The sequence below is a fragment of the Equus asinus genome, chromosome 21 (genome assembly GCF_041296235.1).
Source record: "Equus asinus isolate D_3611 breed Donkey chromosome 21, EquAss-T2T_v2, whole genome shotgun sequence".
In the NCBI taxonomy this organism is placed as follows: Eukaryota; Metazoa; Chordata; class Mammalia; order Perissodactyla; family Equidae; genus Equus; species Equus asinus.
The window spans coordinates 32,404,914-32,421,079 of record NC_091810.1 but is presented as its reverse complement, the minus strand read 5'-3'; the positions used below and the strand labels follow the sequence as shown (position 1 = coordinate 32,421,079).

At 39.3% G+C, this 16,166-nt stretch overlaps 1 protein-coding gene across 3 annotated transcripts; it reads right to left on the bottom strand.

Moving 5' to 3' along the window:
* Positions 1–2,632: 2,632 nt before the first annotated feature.
* LMOD3 (leiomodin 3) lies at positions 2,633–15,619 on the bottom strand. 3 transcript variants are annotated; one of them, XM_044755006.2, is made up of 4 exons: positions 15,458–15,619; positions 14,689–15,010; positions 11,142–12,521; positions 2,633–3,031 (listed from the first exon to the last, which is right to left on the bottom strand). In XM_044755006.2, exons 2-4 carry the CDS (start codon positions 14,980–14,982, stop codon positions 3,005–3,007), a joined length of 1,701 nt encoding a protein of 566 aa, XP_044610941.2. In that variant the 5' UTR covers positions 14,983–15,010; positions 15,458–15,619; the 3' UTR covers positions 2,633–3,004. The 3 variants fall into 3 exon arrangements, with proteins under 3 accessions (XP_044610941.2, XP_014691576.2, XP_044610940.2); XM_014836090.3 differs by lacking the exon at positions 15,458–15,619 and adding an exon at positions 15,095–15,228; XM_044755005.2 differs by lacking the exon at positions 15,458–15,619 and having other exon boundaries at positions 14,689–15,245.
* Between the last annotated feature and the right edge of the window lie 547 nt (positions 15,620–16,166).

The window sequence follows — 16,166 nt, the reverse complement described above, 5'->3', positions numbered from 1 at the left end:
ACCAGCGAACCCTGGGCTGCTGAAGCAGAGTGTGTGAACTTAAGCACTTGGCCACAGGGCTGGCCTCATACTTCCTGAAATTACTGACTTTATAAGTACTGTGGCTGAACAAGCAAATGTGTGAGGGCTTTCCAGAACTTCAACTACTAATATACATTAAACTTTTAAATATATTCAGAGTGCTTTGTCGTATCAAAATTTAGCTTCTTAGATGTAGAATATGCTAGACAGTTAAGTTTTATTTACTGCAACCCTTTCTTAACTATCCTGCTTTGTATGCAGGGATGTTTTATAGAATAGTAAAGCAGGAGAAAACAAAACTCTCAGCCAATGGCTATTCTAAAATTAGTTACTTGATTGAAAATTATGATTATTTAAATTTGGATACTTTAGTACACACTAAATTATCTTTTAAAAATGGAAACATCATATTTCTTTCCCATGGCTTGTTCTTCCAAATAATTTTAAGTTTGTCCTCATTGGGTCCATTCTCTCCTGGCCTGTTTTGCTTATTGTGTCCCACCTATGATTATATAAAAGGAGAAAGAAGGCAGGTGGCAATTATTCACTCAGGTAAAGAAGAAAGAAAAGGCACCAAAGTGTGATTTCCTGTTTTCTAGGATTCATGCCACTTCTATACAAAATTCCAGATTCTACGCACCTAGTTACCAGAACGGATGATTAAGGGCTCCAGGAACTTGGCAGGAGGAAAGAACACTGGGGTTGGAGTTGTCTGGAAGATTTTTGGAGGATTGGGGCCTGACCTGGGTTTTGAAGATGGGGTAGGACTTTCATAAGGGAGAGAAGGAAGGAAGTCTCTTGGGTGTTATAACAGTCCCCGCTCACCCATGGGGGACGTGTTCCAAGACCTCCAATGGCTTCCTGAAACCAGGGATAGTACTGAACCCTATATATACACTCATGTGCCGCCTAACGACGTTTCTGTCAATGACAGACTGCATGTACAACCTAGCCTATACTATCTAGGTTTGTGTAAGTACACTCTATGACATTCGCAGGTTGACAAAATTGCCTAAGGACACATTTCTCAGAACGTATCCTCGTCATTAAGTGACGCCAGACTGTGCTGTTTTTTCCTATACATAGATAGCTATCATAAAGCCTAATTTATAAATTAGGCACAGTAAGAGATTAACAACTAAGAAGAGAACAATTATAACAATGTACTGTAATAAAGTTACCATAGATCTTAGCAACTTCAGCATATAATTTTTTTCTTTCCTTATTAAGTCCAGAACTTTCACTTTTCACTTAAAGGAAGCACTTTACAGCTTCTTTGGTATTTCCGAACTGCCAGCATTACTACTCTTTCACTTTGGGGCCCTTAGTAAGTAAAATAAGGGTTACTTGAACACGAGCACTGTGATACTGCAACAGTCTGCTAACTGAGACAGAAACTAAATGACTAACAGGCAGATAGCATATACAGTGTGGATACCCTGGACAAAGGGACGATTTACCTCCCGAGAGGGACAGAGCGGGACAGCAAGAGTTTTCATCACACTATTCAGTGCAGAATTCAACTTAGGAATTGCTTATTTCTGGAATTTTCTATTTAATATTTTCAGACCATGGTTGACCATGGGTGACTGAAGCCACGGAAAGTGAAACCTCGGATGAGGAGGTTCTACAGTATTCTGTAGAAGAGTCAATGAAAGCAAAAGCATGAGGATGGTTTATCAAGAGGAGGACAAAGAATTTGTCGCAAATAAGACCGGATTACTAAATTGGGAACAGGCACTAGACAGCCTTGAATGATAGGAGAAGGAATTGAAGTTTAATCTTATAGCAAATTTCCTTTAGAAGATTTTTGAGGGGCCGGCCCAGTGGCGCAGCGGTTAAGTGCACACATTCTGCTTCTCGGCAGCCTGGGGTTTGCCGGTTCGGATCCTGGGTGCGGACATGGCACGGGTTGGCAAAAGCTGTGCTGTGGTGGGCATCCCACCTATAAAGTGGAGGAAGATGGGCATGGGTGTTAGCTCAGGGCCAGTCCTCCTCAGCAAAAAGAGGAGGATTGGCAGTAGTTAGCTCAGGGCTTATCTTCCTCAAAAAAAAAAAAACAAAGAAGATTTTTGAGGATAGCAATATGAACAAATTAGATTCACAGACTAAATTAAAAAAAAAAAAAAAGCCAAACAGAAAATATAGTTAGCTAAAACCAAAAGCTTTTCAAAAACTATATTATTTATAAAAAAATTTCTTTTTTACAAAACTAGCATGCTGTCTCCCATTGTCCCTATATGTATGGAAACATGGAAGTTTTTTTATATATGCAGGGTTTGTTTTTCCCATTACTTTTTCTGGAAACACTTTGTTTTCTCCATGTCCTGTGGCTTAAGTGTTCTGCTGCTCACAGATACCCCTTTCAGAAGTACACTCACCACACCAGGGGAATGGCAAAGAAAGAAAGGCAGGCAGGGTTCAAGACTGGAAATCTCAGCTGATTCTCCAGAGAAGAACTAATTAACAATTCTTCCACTTCAAAGCATCAGAAGGGCCTGCAGCTCAATTCACCTTGCACATTTCCATAGAGTGAGACGCGATTTGTTCCCTTTAAGATACCGTGTGATGAATTACAGCAGAAGAGATGGAAGGAGAAAAAATGGGAATATAATAGTTAACACTCCCGTAGTATTTATTGTTATTTACCAGAAGAAAGCGATAGTAAAGTTTACCAAAAAACATTTTTTTAACTTCTGCTCCTGGAAGCATGACTAAATTTCACCAAAGTCACTCAGACTGATGGGAAGTAGAAAATGTTGCCCCTGAATATTAGTATTTTATCTCCTTCCCTCTTCCTTTTCAGCCCCTTTTTTTTTCATGGGCCAAACATTTTGCCTTTTACAAAATACTCCTATGGGATGTTAGCATTGTTCCCAGTTCTACCACCTGGATCCAGAAGCATGCTGCTGAAATATCTCCAAGGTCTAATCCAAGAGTCATTATTTCAATTCCTTCTTCTTCTAGATTCTTCTGTTGCTTCTTATGCCAGTTCTTTTGGCAGCTGCACCTGTGATTTAAGCATTTGAAGAAAAGGGGAAAAATTAATCCTGGAAATTCAAGAGCTTTACAGCCAAAAAGACGAAAGTTACATGCCTCAAAGGATGCAGAATGGATTAAAAATTCTGGCCAGAGAGCCCCCCAATTCATGATAAAACAACAATAACAACCACAGCCACCATTCCCTGGGCATTTACTGACGCGAGGGACCGAGCCCAGGGCTTTGAGCACCTGGTGAAGCCTATCACAGAACCAAGGAGGAGGGGCTGCAGTCAGCCTGGATTCAAATCCTAGTTGTGTGGTGTTGGGCATTAATTTTCTCAGCTATAAAATGACAATAAGAGTATCTAATTCACAATGGTATTATAAGGATTAAGCAATATAAGTTAATAATCAATGTTAACACAGTTTTAAAACATTTTCTCATTTCATCCTACAACAGCCTTATAAAGAGGGAACAGGCTCAGACAAGATAAGTAATTTGCTTAAGTCCACACAGGGAGGAAGTGGCAGAGGAAGATTTGAACCCGGATCTGCCCGATTTCAGTACTCATGCCTTAACCACCAAAAAATACTACCAAAAGAACATAAAATATATGTTCTTTTAAAAGCCGGTCTTTCCTCTTTGAAGCATGTTTCTAATCTGATGCTCACTAAAATTTAAAAATAAAATATTATTTGGAGAACCCCCAAGGGCAAAACAATTACAACACAGTAGCGTAAGTCTGACTGCAAATCAACTTTTAGCTTTGTTTCCTAGGAACAACTTAAAGATAAGGCAAGTTCTCAAAGCGTTCCAAGTGGTGGTGTATCTTAGGAGGGTGACTCATCCATCACGCACGTACCTTCCGGAGGACACTCAGAGTTTGACTGAGAATGTTTCTCCTTCTATTGCCTATGTCCACCTGTCAATGTGATGAACCATTTTGGCCATCTGCTATGGCCCCTCTTACAGCCAGTTCTCTGCCCATGACCTTTAGCTAGAAAGGTTTCCCAACATCCTGCCCACCAGAGAGGACCTTTGATATGCTGCTGCCTGTACAACCTTCAAACCAATGGATGCTCCAAGTGATTCTGACTCTCTCTGTTCCCAGTGCCAGACTTTGGTGGGGAGTGGGGACGGCACCTTGGTAGGCTCATCCAGGGAGAACACCAAAAGTGAAGAACACCGATGAGCAACAAATATAATGCCAAGTATTTAAAACAACTGCAAAGCCACAATAAATCATTTAAAAAGTGTGTTCTTTATATTGTTGAATGGAAGAAAACACTTTATATAATGTTATTCCCCATATATGTTTATATGCATGGAAGAATTCCAAAATAATGTAAAAATATTTTAAAAAGCAAAATGTGGCACTGATCCAACATAGTAAATCCAGAGACATTTTGACATGTTTAAAGTATGACCAAGCTGGCAGCTCAGATCACTGGGGAAAAGAGGAATGAGTCACTAAATGATCATTCGTTAGCTACCAGGAAAAGAAATGAAGCAGCTGTCTCAGTTCCTACTGACTTCTAAAATGTAACTCTTTAATTCATCTGTAAAATGTAAGATTTTTTGAAAACCAAAAACTATAAAAGCAGCAAGAAAAAATAGGCAAATATTTTAATAATCTTCAAAAGAAGTCATTTCTAAGCAGAACACAGAAGACAGTAGTCATAAAGGAAAAGACAGGTAGATCTGATGTTATAAAAATACAAAACTTACAAACAGGTGAGAATCAACTTGTATTGATTAGGGAGCCCTGTTCTCCCTTCTCTTCTTGGTCAAAATTAGTTGTTTTGTTTTGTTTGCTTTTTGGTGAGGAAGATTTGCCCTGAGCTAACTCTGTGCCAATCTTCCTCCACTTTCTATATGGGTCGCTGCCTCAGCATGGCTGACGAGTGGTACAGGTCTGCGCCCAGGATCCAAACCCGTGAACCAGCCCTCCCAAAGCAGAGTGTGCCAAAGTAAACCACTATGCCAAGAGTTGGCCCCCAAAATTAGTTCTTTTAAAAAAGGGTGTAAGCTATGCTCACACAAATGTGTGCATATAGTGTTACACAATGCACACACATACATACACTCCTAGAGACTGGGAGGGGGCTGGGCAGGGTGGGAAGATGCATTGCAGCAGGGGTTATTTAATTTGGCACACCTGAACTGAGTTCCTGCTCTGGGTCACCACGTCAGTAGGTGTCCAGGACAGAGATGAGGAAGAACTGCCTGGAGGAAGAGTCTATGAGGAGACTTACGTTGTGTTTACAGAGGTTCTCAACCTGAAGCAGAACGTGGAAGATGCTGTAAGAGAGGTACAGATAAAGGTAGCGGAAACATGAAGAGTATTCGCTACTGATGTTTTGTTTGTTTTCTTTTATTGTGTGTAAGAAGTCATATTTGAACCAAGCCTGGTGGAGAGATTTCAACAGATAGAGATAGAATAAAAGGTAATTTGAGCAGAGAGTGGTATGGAGGCAGGAAAAGAAGGCCCTTCAGGGAAAGTTTCAGGAGATGTGGTTTGCCATGGATGTCATGGAGTCATGGTTGTCAAAGTGTGGTCTCCAAGCAAGCAGCATCAGCATCACCAAGGTACTTGTCAGAAATGCAAATTCTCAGGCCCTTTCCAAGACCTATTGGATGAGAAACTGTAGAAGTGGGCCCAATAATCTGTATTTAGCCTTCTAGGTGATTTTGATGCTTGCCAAAACTTGAGAATTACTATCATAGACTTTAGCAAAATTGTACATCAAAAACTCTTTTCCCACTAGGTATTAGGGAGAGGCAGTTCCCGGCCTATCTAATTCCTGGTCAACAAACGCACTTTTGTGACAAGCTTGAATGTTACATTGCTTTCTCCCATGGAGACTTTCTTTCTAAGGAGCATAACATTTCCAAAGCTATGATCTAGGTTTGGCTTTGGCTCTTGTAGATTCTCCTGTGCCTTTTTTAGAGGCAAAGAAAAAGGGGCAGGAAAGAAGAGGGAGTTGATGACAACTCTGGGGCTTTAGACCTGACTGTGTAGGAGAATGGAGGTAGCATGGAAAATTGGGAACCAGAAACAGCAACTAGGCCTAAAGAGAAAGAGCTTGGTTTGAGGACAGAATGAATGAAGGTGTGAAGAAAACCCTGAGTGATCTAAAGGGGAAGGGAGATTTGGGGGTTGTCCTCGATTATGTGATAACTGAAACAAAGGGAGATGATAAGATGGGAAAGAGGAGAAAATTGCAAAAGGATATAATCTACAGAACCTAGTTTAAAAGATCCTATAAATGAGGCAAAGAAGAAATGGCTAAAGAAGAAGATGAAGATTCAGGAAGCTATAAACTTACATTCTGTAATCATAACAACTGCTAATGTGTTGTGGAGTCCCTCGGCTAGCTAAGGCTCCTTGTGATACGGTTACACTGAAGTCTTTCCGAAGGAGAAATTTAGCCATGTCTTTAGGCAACTGGCTGGAAGCAGTCCAGATATGCACTGGGGAGCCCAAAGTGATACTGAGTGAATGTCAAAGTAGTTATTGTGTTTGATTGGCACGGAACCTTGCATATGATATGAACGCAGGTGGCCTCAGAGAATTAAACAGTTGCTGCAGGTGTGATTTTATTTCATTGAAAAGTACAAATACTCATCTGGGATGGTAGGCAATTTTTAAAGATGAAAGGAAATCATACATTTTCCAGGGCGGGATAAGCCTGGACAAACCTAATGTCTTTGTTTTGGGCTGGCATCATATTGACTCAGAGTTATTAACTCACAGGGAAATAAATTAGTGATTATCTAAGAATGTCAGTTTGTTAGACATGACAAAGACTTTAAAAACATAGCTAAAAACAACAAGAGCAGCAAAACAAACTACAAAATTCTACAGGAGCCAAATAAGTAATGTAAATGAGTGAAACAGGCCAGGTGTTAGGGACTAGCAGACATTTGGTTCTAAAACCATTTGACATGGACCAAATGTGATCATGGACATTTTGGAAAGGACCAAATGTCAAGGACCTTTTGGTATAGGCCAAACGTCCTGCAAGGGGTATTAGGCAGTAGGGCATGGTGGAGACTGAGAAAAACTGGAGCCCATTCCTATCCCAAGGGAGAAGTCAATACACAGATCCAGCTGATTTGTGCCATGCAAATGCAAGCCCAGTGTGGCTGGATTTGATGGTTCAAGTGGTGCCAGATATCGAGATGTTATTATGTGATAGTTTAAAATTTGTTTGGGGCTGGCCCCATGGCTGAATGGTTAAGTTCGCGCACTCTGCTTCAGCGGCCCTGAGTTTCACCAGTTCGAATCCTGAGCGCAGACATGGTACTGCTTGTCAAGCTATGCTGAGGTGGCATCCCACATGCCACAACTAGAAGGATCCACAACTAAAAATACATAACTATGTACCGAGGGGCTTTGGGAGAAAAAGGAAAAATAAAAACCTTTAAAAAGAATAAAATAAAATTTGTTCAATAATTCTCAGGCCAAACGAAACAGCCCTGCAGATCTGGCTTATAGTCTACTCATCTCCAATACCTGGCCCACAGAAAACACCTCTCTTAAACTGAATTAAATGGGCAGCTTCTTGGAGGAAGTAGCATTTGGGTCAAGCAAGGACACAGATTTCCCTTTATTCTTTGCTAGCAACTTCATTTCAGGGATCCCAGGCCAGAAGCATGGGATGGGGAGAGAATAAGCTTTAAAATGAAAAAACACAATTTTAAAATAGAAACTGACTACTTAAGATATGCTCTAGAAAATGCAAAAATAATATTTCAAAGACTATGAGAGAAAAAGTCTTTTTGTCTTTTAAATATTTCTAAGAATAAATAATTTCTAAGTATGTTTTTGGACATTCAATTTTCTAATTAGGCGCATGAGTTAAAAACATCACAAGACTTCAAAATTATATTTTAATTTCAACCACATACTGGGAAATCCAGGGTTTGGAGGGTGTCTGTTTTCCAATGCAAGAGAGGGTAAAACCTCAAAAACCTTTAGTTTCATCTCTCTAAAATGAGTGTTGTTGTGTCTTACTTGACTGGACAAAAGTGTCCCTTTCTGCTGGGATTTTGTGATATTACCACTGATGGCATTTACTGTATTTCACTGAGTCTAAAACGCACATTTTGGGATGATTCCACAGCCCTGAAATCAGAAAGCATCTTACAATCAATGATGTTTGACAATGGCTGGCTGCAGGTATAGGCACGAACGCGTCATAGATTTTCACACTGTTAGCACTTCCCTTGAGCTCTATGTCCTGTTGGTCCTACACACATGAAGATGTATGGACATTTAAAAGATCTTTTAAAGAACGATAAATCAAATGTGCAAAATGGGATAGGTATGTAAGAATTCTTTGAACTATTTTTGAACTTTTGCAAGTATAAAATGGTTTCAAAATAAAAAGATAATAAATGTCTTTTAAAAGATTACACTATGGTTTGGCATTAAAGCAGAAATTTATTGTGTGTGCAGCAAGGCACAAAAATGGAACAGAGGGGAGCAAATTAGTAAATTTGCTTAGTGAAATGAATTTTTGTCAGTGGAACAACGCATTTTAACATTTTTCTCACAGAGGGTTCTACAGGACCATGTACATGAACTTGTGTGACATTTTGTATCTGAGATCCATGCAAAGAGATGTCTACTGCAGGCCAAGCCAGGCAACCGAATGCAGGAGAAATTGCCAATCCTTGGCATAGATAAAAGACATTTTTCAAAGCAGAGGCTGAGATGCAAGATCATCATTCAAAAACTGTATCAGCGTTTACTTTGTACCATGTATTTCTTTCTTAGTGGACATTAAAAACAAACAAAATACAACTTAAAATTTATAGCATTTGAGAATTGATTGAAAATGGAAAAATGTAGTACTTAATAGGGTTTAGTGATTTTGTAATTATCATCATGAATTTATGTTAATGTCTTTTGCTCTAGGATCTCGACTCAAAGCTGAAGTGTTCTCAGTTGACTAAAATGCAGAGTGTCTTGACCATAAAAACGATAAAACACTGGAAGCTTCATGAGGTTAGACTGTACCTGTCTTATTCGCTGCTCTATCCCTGGCCTTTCTGATGGTGCCTGACACATAGGAGAACTATGTAAACATTTGCTGCTGGGTCAGACCATCATTTGAACTTCATTATCTCCTCTACTCTGAATCCACCTGTTATCTTTAATGTAGATTTTTAAAAGACTTCATTCTTTTCAGACTAATGTTATTTTCTGACTGTATAGCTGCCAAGGCAGCTTGGATATACTTCACCAATGAGTAGTTCCAGATAGAGCTAGTTTCTCTCAAAACAACACCCTGCTCCACCCCCTAGAGAAGTCTGGCTGCCTGGAGATTGGGTGCAGAAAGTCTTGATGTGGGGCCCAGGCGCAGGCAAAGAACTTCTGCCTGAACTCATATGACCTCTAGTGTTCTCACCCTGGCTCCTGCCCCAGGAAGAATCAGAGTCTCTCTAAGTCATAGATGAAAGTCATCTTTGATTTAGAAGAATGGAAAGTTGTCAATTCTGCATCACTAGGAGATGGGAATAAGGGACATACATATGTGTATATGTGAATAAGTAACAACTATCTTATTTTACAATACGGTCATGTGGCACTTAATGACAGGGACATGTCCTGAGAAATAAGTCCTTAGGCAATTTTGTCATTGTGTGAACATCATAGAGCATAGCTACACTAACCTAGATGGTATAGCCTGCTACACACCTTGGCTATATGGTACTGATCTTACAGGACCACCGTCATATATGCAGTCTGTTGTTGGCCAAAGCATTGTTCTGTGGCACATGACTGTATATAGCTCTTTAAAGCAGAAAAGGAACAAGTTTATATGGAAACTTGTTTAAAACAGCTTGAAAAAATTGTGAATCTCTATGATGAAATAATATATTAACTATTTTGTCAATGTAATCTCTTGGCTACATTGTATGCTAGATTTTAAAACAGTAAAGTTAGTTATCAACTACCTTTGGACACACACCTTTCAGCCTCCGTAAATGCTATCATAGTAACGACAAAAAAAAAATTTATTTCTGCAACTTAACCTGCAAGGAATAAAACATTTTCATTTATCAGCAGTAGTAACAGTGAATCGTAGTAAATATTAAAACCAAAACAATAGTAAAATATTTTAAAAGTCCATTAACTCATGGAGACACTAACCTGAAGTTTACCATCTGTCTGCTGGCCTAAAAAGTGAAGCACAGAAATGCAATTGTAGGTGGTCGCTCTTCATCTACTAAAAGAGAACCAACTGTCTGTAAGCATTTTGGAAGCACTCAGTTGTCTACAAATGACTTGCCCGTTTACTCTTTATTCTTACTTATTCCTACAGCAGCTTCCTCAAGATCTGTGCGTCAGCTCTGCATGGCTGGGATGGTGTGAGGATAGCTGGTGAATAGAAGCTTGACCCTGGACTCAGAACTGTAACAGAGTTTTTTTGTTTTTTTTTTTAAAGATTGGCACCTTGAGCTAACAACTGTTGCCAATCTTCTTTTTTTCTTAAAGATTGGCACCTGAGCTAAAAACTGTTGGCAATCTGTTTTCTTTCTGCTTTTTCTCCCAAAATCCCCCCAGCACAGTTGTATATTTTAGTTGTGGGTCCTTTTAGTTGTGACACATGGGATGCTGCCTCAACATGGCCTGATGAGTGGTGCCGTGTCCACGCTCAGGATTCGAACCAGCGAAACCCTGGGCCGCCGTAGCGGAGCGCGTAAACTTGACCACTCGGCCACGGGGCCGGCCCCCTATAACAGCGTTTCAATGTTAACTCTATTGCTTCCTAGCTATATCTCCTAGACATGTTATTTAACTTCTCGAAGCCTCAGTGAAGCAGGGAGAATAACAATACCTACCTTATGGGTTGTTAAGATGACTATATGAGTTAATTCATTTAATGAATCTGGCCTATAATAAGTGCTCAGTAAATGTTAGCTTTCAATATTATTGTTACAAAAGTTACATAGATGTATGTTTTGGGGGATAACCAGTAATTTAGATCTACTGGTAATGCTGATGGGCTTCCTCTCGTTAGTCACAATTAATGAGAATCTCCTTGTGTTAAAACGAATAGGGAACAGAGTTGGGATGCACTTATCGTGGTACTGTTCACCATTTCTCTTTCCTTCTACTTACAGGTTTAAGATAGGCGATGTTGCTGTGACGAATGTCATTCAAGAGCTGATCTCTGGGGGTCATTTCCACCAATGGCGGTGGCCTATTTCTGGGCACTGGCTTGAGCGTTTTGATCACATCTTTGAGGTTGGTTTTCTCGGGTGGTTCTCTGGCTTCCGGCATCCGAGATTTGCGCTGGATCCTCTTCAGCTTCACCACGCGGAAGGAGTCAGGTTCCGTCCTGTGCTGAGGGGGCTGCGATGGCTTTTTCGTCATTTCATTTCGTCGACTGAAGGGGACTGCTTGGGGGTTGGGAGGTCGAGGAGGAGGTTGGAGGAACTCCTGCATTCTGGAATCAGGCACTGGTCCCCCCAACATCTCCCACATCCCAGGTGGCAACCCCAATCCGTTCTCCAACATGGCTATTAACCTTCTCTGCTCTTTGAGTTGCTGCTGTTTTTGTTCTTCCTGTCTTTTTTGCCTTTGTTTATCCTGATTCCTGGTGAGCAGATTGGTTACCACCATTCTGGGACCCGGAAGCTCAAAATGGTAGCCCATCTTCAGGAGAGTGTTGTTTGCCTTCAAAAGCCTGGATATTTCCATTTCAGCATGGTGGCCCAGCATGTGCCTTTGATTATGAAACCGAAGTTCGGTTAGTGTCTCATTAAACTGGAGACACCTCATGATGGCCACAATTCCTTTACCGGTGATGAAATTGGACTCAATGTTGAGAGTGGTGATACTCCTGTTTTCACGCAACATGTTAGCCAAGGCAAACGCTACATTCTCGTCTGCACCCACATTTGCTAAACTGAAGGTTTTGATGTGTTTGTTTTTCTTCATGGCATTGACAAAGTCCAGTAACATTTCCTTGGGGATATTTTCAATGTTGTTCAGGTTGAGTTCTTTCATGTCAGGGTCATTTTGTCTAACTCGCCTCAAGCTCGCATCCAGGTCCGTTTGGTTTCCTGAAGGCCTTGCACTTACCTTCAAAAAACTGGTATCTAGAGCTAACTTCTTAGGATCTAATTTTGATATCTTTTTCTCACTTTTTTCTTGGGCCTCCGGTCTGTCTTTCTGTCCTTCAGATGCTTTCTTCGTCACCTGCTGGCAGTTGTTCTCACCATTTCTGATTTGTTCCTTTCCTTCGCCTCCGTCGTCTCTTTTTGTTTTCTCATCGCTCTCTTCACTTTCATCTTCTCCTTCATCATCTTCATCCTCTTCATCTTCTTCATCATTATCATCATCTTCATTATCATCATTATCTGTTTCTTGGACGTTGTTGCTGCTCTTTGATTCTCTTTTATTTGCAATGATTTCATTATTGAGCTTCTCTTTTAAATACTGGGACATACTTTTATTACCTTTGTCTATTTCTTCATGCTGCTTTTGAGCATTTTCCTAAAAGAGAAGTTTGTGAGGGTTAGAATGCATAACAGTGAAGAAATATGAAGTAGAGCAATATCTACTGGTGATAAAAAGATTTATTATTAAGTGAAAAAAGTAGGCAAATAAACTGTATGCGTAGTATTCCATTTGTGTAATATACAATATATAAAATACATGAATATTTAAAATATAATACATAAAAGTTTATAAATGTATCGAAAAAAAGTGTTATAATGTTTATCAAATTAGTAGTTAACTCTGAAGAAGAGAGGTAACCATTAAGATAAATGAGGAGGGGAAATATTTGGAGTATTATCACTTTTTATGTTATATAATTCTAGAGTGTTTTTGTTTTTTAAGAAAGTACACATATTAGTTTGTACACATATTAGTTTACACATATTTGTAAGCAAATACAACCAAACCAAAGATAAATTTTTATAGACATATGTATTTTTGGGCTGTGTTTATCTCATCCCATATATTAAAATGAAACCTAGTTAAATTTTTTTTTTAGGTTCTGTATTGTTTTTAAAAATGGTGTTCAATTCCAGAAGCTGTTAAAAATTATTTGTTTTGAAAACCTTACGGAGTTATCTATCAATACACTGAAGTCTTTGTTTTGTATGTAGCTGAATGGGCATCTTTGTATTCAATAGCCCTGGGTTACACAATAATTTGCTTATTGCCCTAACCAAAATTTACATTCCTAATATGTATGCTAGTCTAGTATAATGTGTATATGAAGTTTCCCTGAAAACATATTATATTGCGGGGAAAATGAGAGCAGTTTGATATTTTGGATGCACCTACTCCAAGAACAGGCTCACTAGGCTGGTTTTTTTTAAAAGAAAGTGTCTAGGAGGCAGAACCAGCTACAAAAGGGGACAGGATTATGAAGAGATTTACAAACAATTGCTCAGTCTGAGAAGGAAAATGGTAGTCTTTGATTAATAATGTTTATTAGATTCTTGCTCATCAATTATACTTTCCTATGCAATATCTGTACTTCATAAGCATCACTTAGAAAGCTGGTGGAGCAGTTTGAGACACGGGTTGATCCAAGCAAGAACTTGATTTTATTGCTCATAGCATAGTATAGGTTGGAATTGACAGGTAATGTCTTAACCACCTAAAGCCTTCACCACTGATTTCTCATCTGTCCCAGCAGGGGGAGCCAACCATTAAGCGGTTTAAATTACACCAAGGGGAGACAAAGTGTTAAAAGTACCCAATTTTTTTCCGCCTGAAATTGGCGTTTATATAGAATTGGCTTTTACTCCACTTGTATAATGTCTGCACATTGTACCTTAACCTCTAACCTGATTAATCCGGCAACTCATTTTCTTGAGGTTGGAATGAGTTTAAACTCTCCTGACCATGAGACCACTTTATAACTTTCCTTCACTACAGCCAGTGTGACAGTAATGTGACAAGATATATCTATATCAGCAGGCACAACTAAAAGAGACTTTACCTGGAGGGATCTCTGTCTTCTTTTTGCTAAGTCATTTTTAAGTGGAACATTAAAAAAATTATGCTGATGTACAATAAGTTTGTAGATTCAACCACAATTCTAATTTTCATGTAAAAAACATATTTAAGAAAGAATTCTCTTTTAAAAAACTTAATAGCTGTCAATTTCTAAATTGATCACTGATACCAAATGCACGGTGGGAATATTGAATATTTTTGGTTATTTGACCTGATTTAATTGCCGGATGTGTGGCTGGACTTCAGGGGGACTGTGAGACCCTTGAAATTGTATGTGAAACACTGCATATGTATGCATGTGCCAGAAGGAGTGGCTACAGAGCTTCATCAGCTTCTTAAAGGGGCCTGTGAGCCAAGAAAAAGAGTTAAGGATAACTGTTTCTGGGTTGGGAGCTAATTCATTAAGTATCATGTTTATAGAATACAGGCTTTCCTACACAGCAAACCCAATAGCAATTTTTTTAAAAGAGGCATTTGCAAGAAATTATCAACTTTTCTCCCACAATTATACCATGTGTTTCAGAAAGTTCCAATCTGAAGTAGGGTTAAATATTATGATTTAATCTTTACCCGGCAACAAAACAACTTAAAACATGGAGTCTTGAGAAACGACAGTTACAACATGGACACCTGCCATCCCAGGCCCAGGCAGCCATTCCTCTGTTGTACAGAAATCCCTGGTTACCTCAGACGGCACAAAGGTGACGGGAACGCGTTCATCTTCCAGCATGCGTCTGGATGCCTTTTGCCAATACATATAATCAACAAGAGATTTATGGTCGAAGTTTCCTGTCGGTGGCTTATCGGTTTGATCTTTCTGAATCATTCCCACGGGAAGCCTGGGGTCAGGGGCCATGACTTCCATTTCCGATTGCAATTCTTTTAGTTCTTCGGGAGACAAGTTGGCCAAGATTTTGTCCTCATCCATCTCTTCATCAAAAAGTTCTTCTTGATCTGAATTCCTGCCGTGTTCTGACATGATTTTTTTTCTGTATTTTTCTATCTTACTAGAAAAGGAGAAATAATCAAAGGTAATTAAAAAAAAACTCAAGAAGATCCCCAAGTTAACAAGCGTCCCAGGTCAACACCACCTTGAGAGATTTTTCCCCAAGAACCCCAGTGGTGCTTGCTGAGCAGCTGGGAGTGACTGCAGCTAAGCTCACGCCGTATCTATATTAAGCAGGGCTTCGTTGGATGGGGTCAATTTATGGAACGACTATGCTGCTCTCTTTTCGGCAACTTGAGTCAGCTGTGCAAATCCGTCTGACATTTCAGTACAGCTGCTTAGGTTTGCCAGTGAGTAACAGGGCTACGGAACCTCTGCAGGAATAAAATGAGTTCTCTTCCTATAGGTTCTCACATCATCATACACAAATCCACGCAGCCCATACATGCATACCTCGATGCTACAGGGGACACCACTTCTTTTTATTTAAATGATTAAAACAACTTACAATACTTCGGAAAGAAAATCCAACCAGGGACCTGAGTTCTAGTGAAGTGAAAAATTCATTCAAGCTCTCAGGGCTTGCTTTTTCATCACAGTGCGACTCTGTAAGCTGATAAACCAGCTCACGGAAGAGCAGAGGGCTGGCTGTGTTACTCATCTGCTGTGTAAACTGAACCCCTTGCAAGATGTCCTTATTTGCATCTAGATCCTGTGATCTAACAGATGGAGACAACCAGCACTTGAATTTCCACTATGAGTAAGGAGTTTAATATTTTAGATAATGTTTTTCTTATTAAGTATCCATTAATTCAGGATAAATTTAAATGGATCTAAATTGAAATGTAAGAAAACCCCAAACCATTAAGGTACCGGAAGCAGGAGATTTTTTTCATAACTTCAGAGAGCATATGGCAATATTTATCCAAATGGCAATAGTTATCCAAATGACAAACATACATTTCCTGTGACACAGCAATTCCACTTTTAGAATTTTTTATCCTACTCTTTTTAGGATTTTTTAAGAAGTTTTTATCCATTTTTTTAATCCTACAGATATAATCCCACATGGGTGAAATGACAGGTGTACAAGATTATTCAATATAGCAGAGTGCAAAACAGTGTATTATGTGTCATTATTTGTGTGATAAAGTGTAAAAATAATATATGTATATATCCAAATTTTATTGACATAACAGATCCTTGGAAAGATGCAC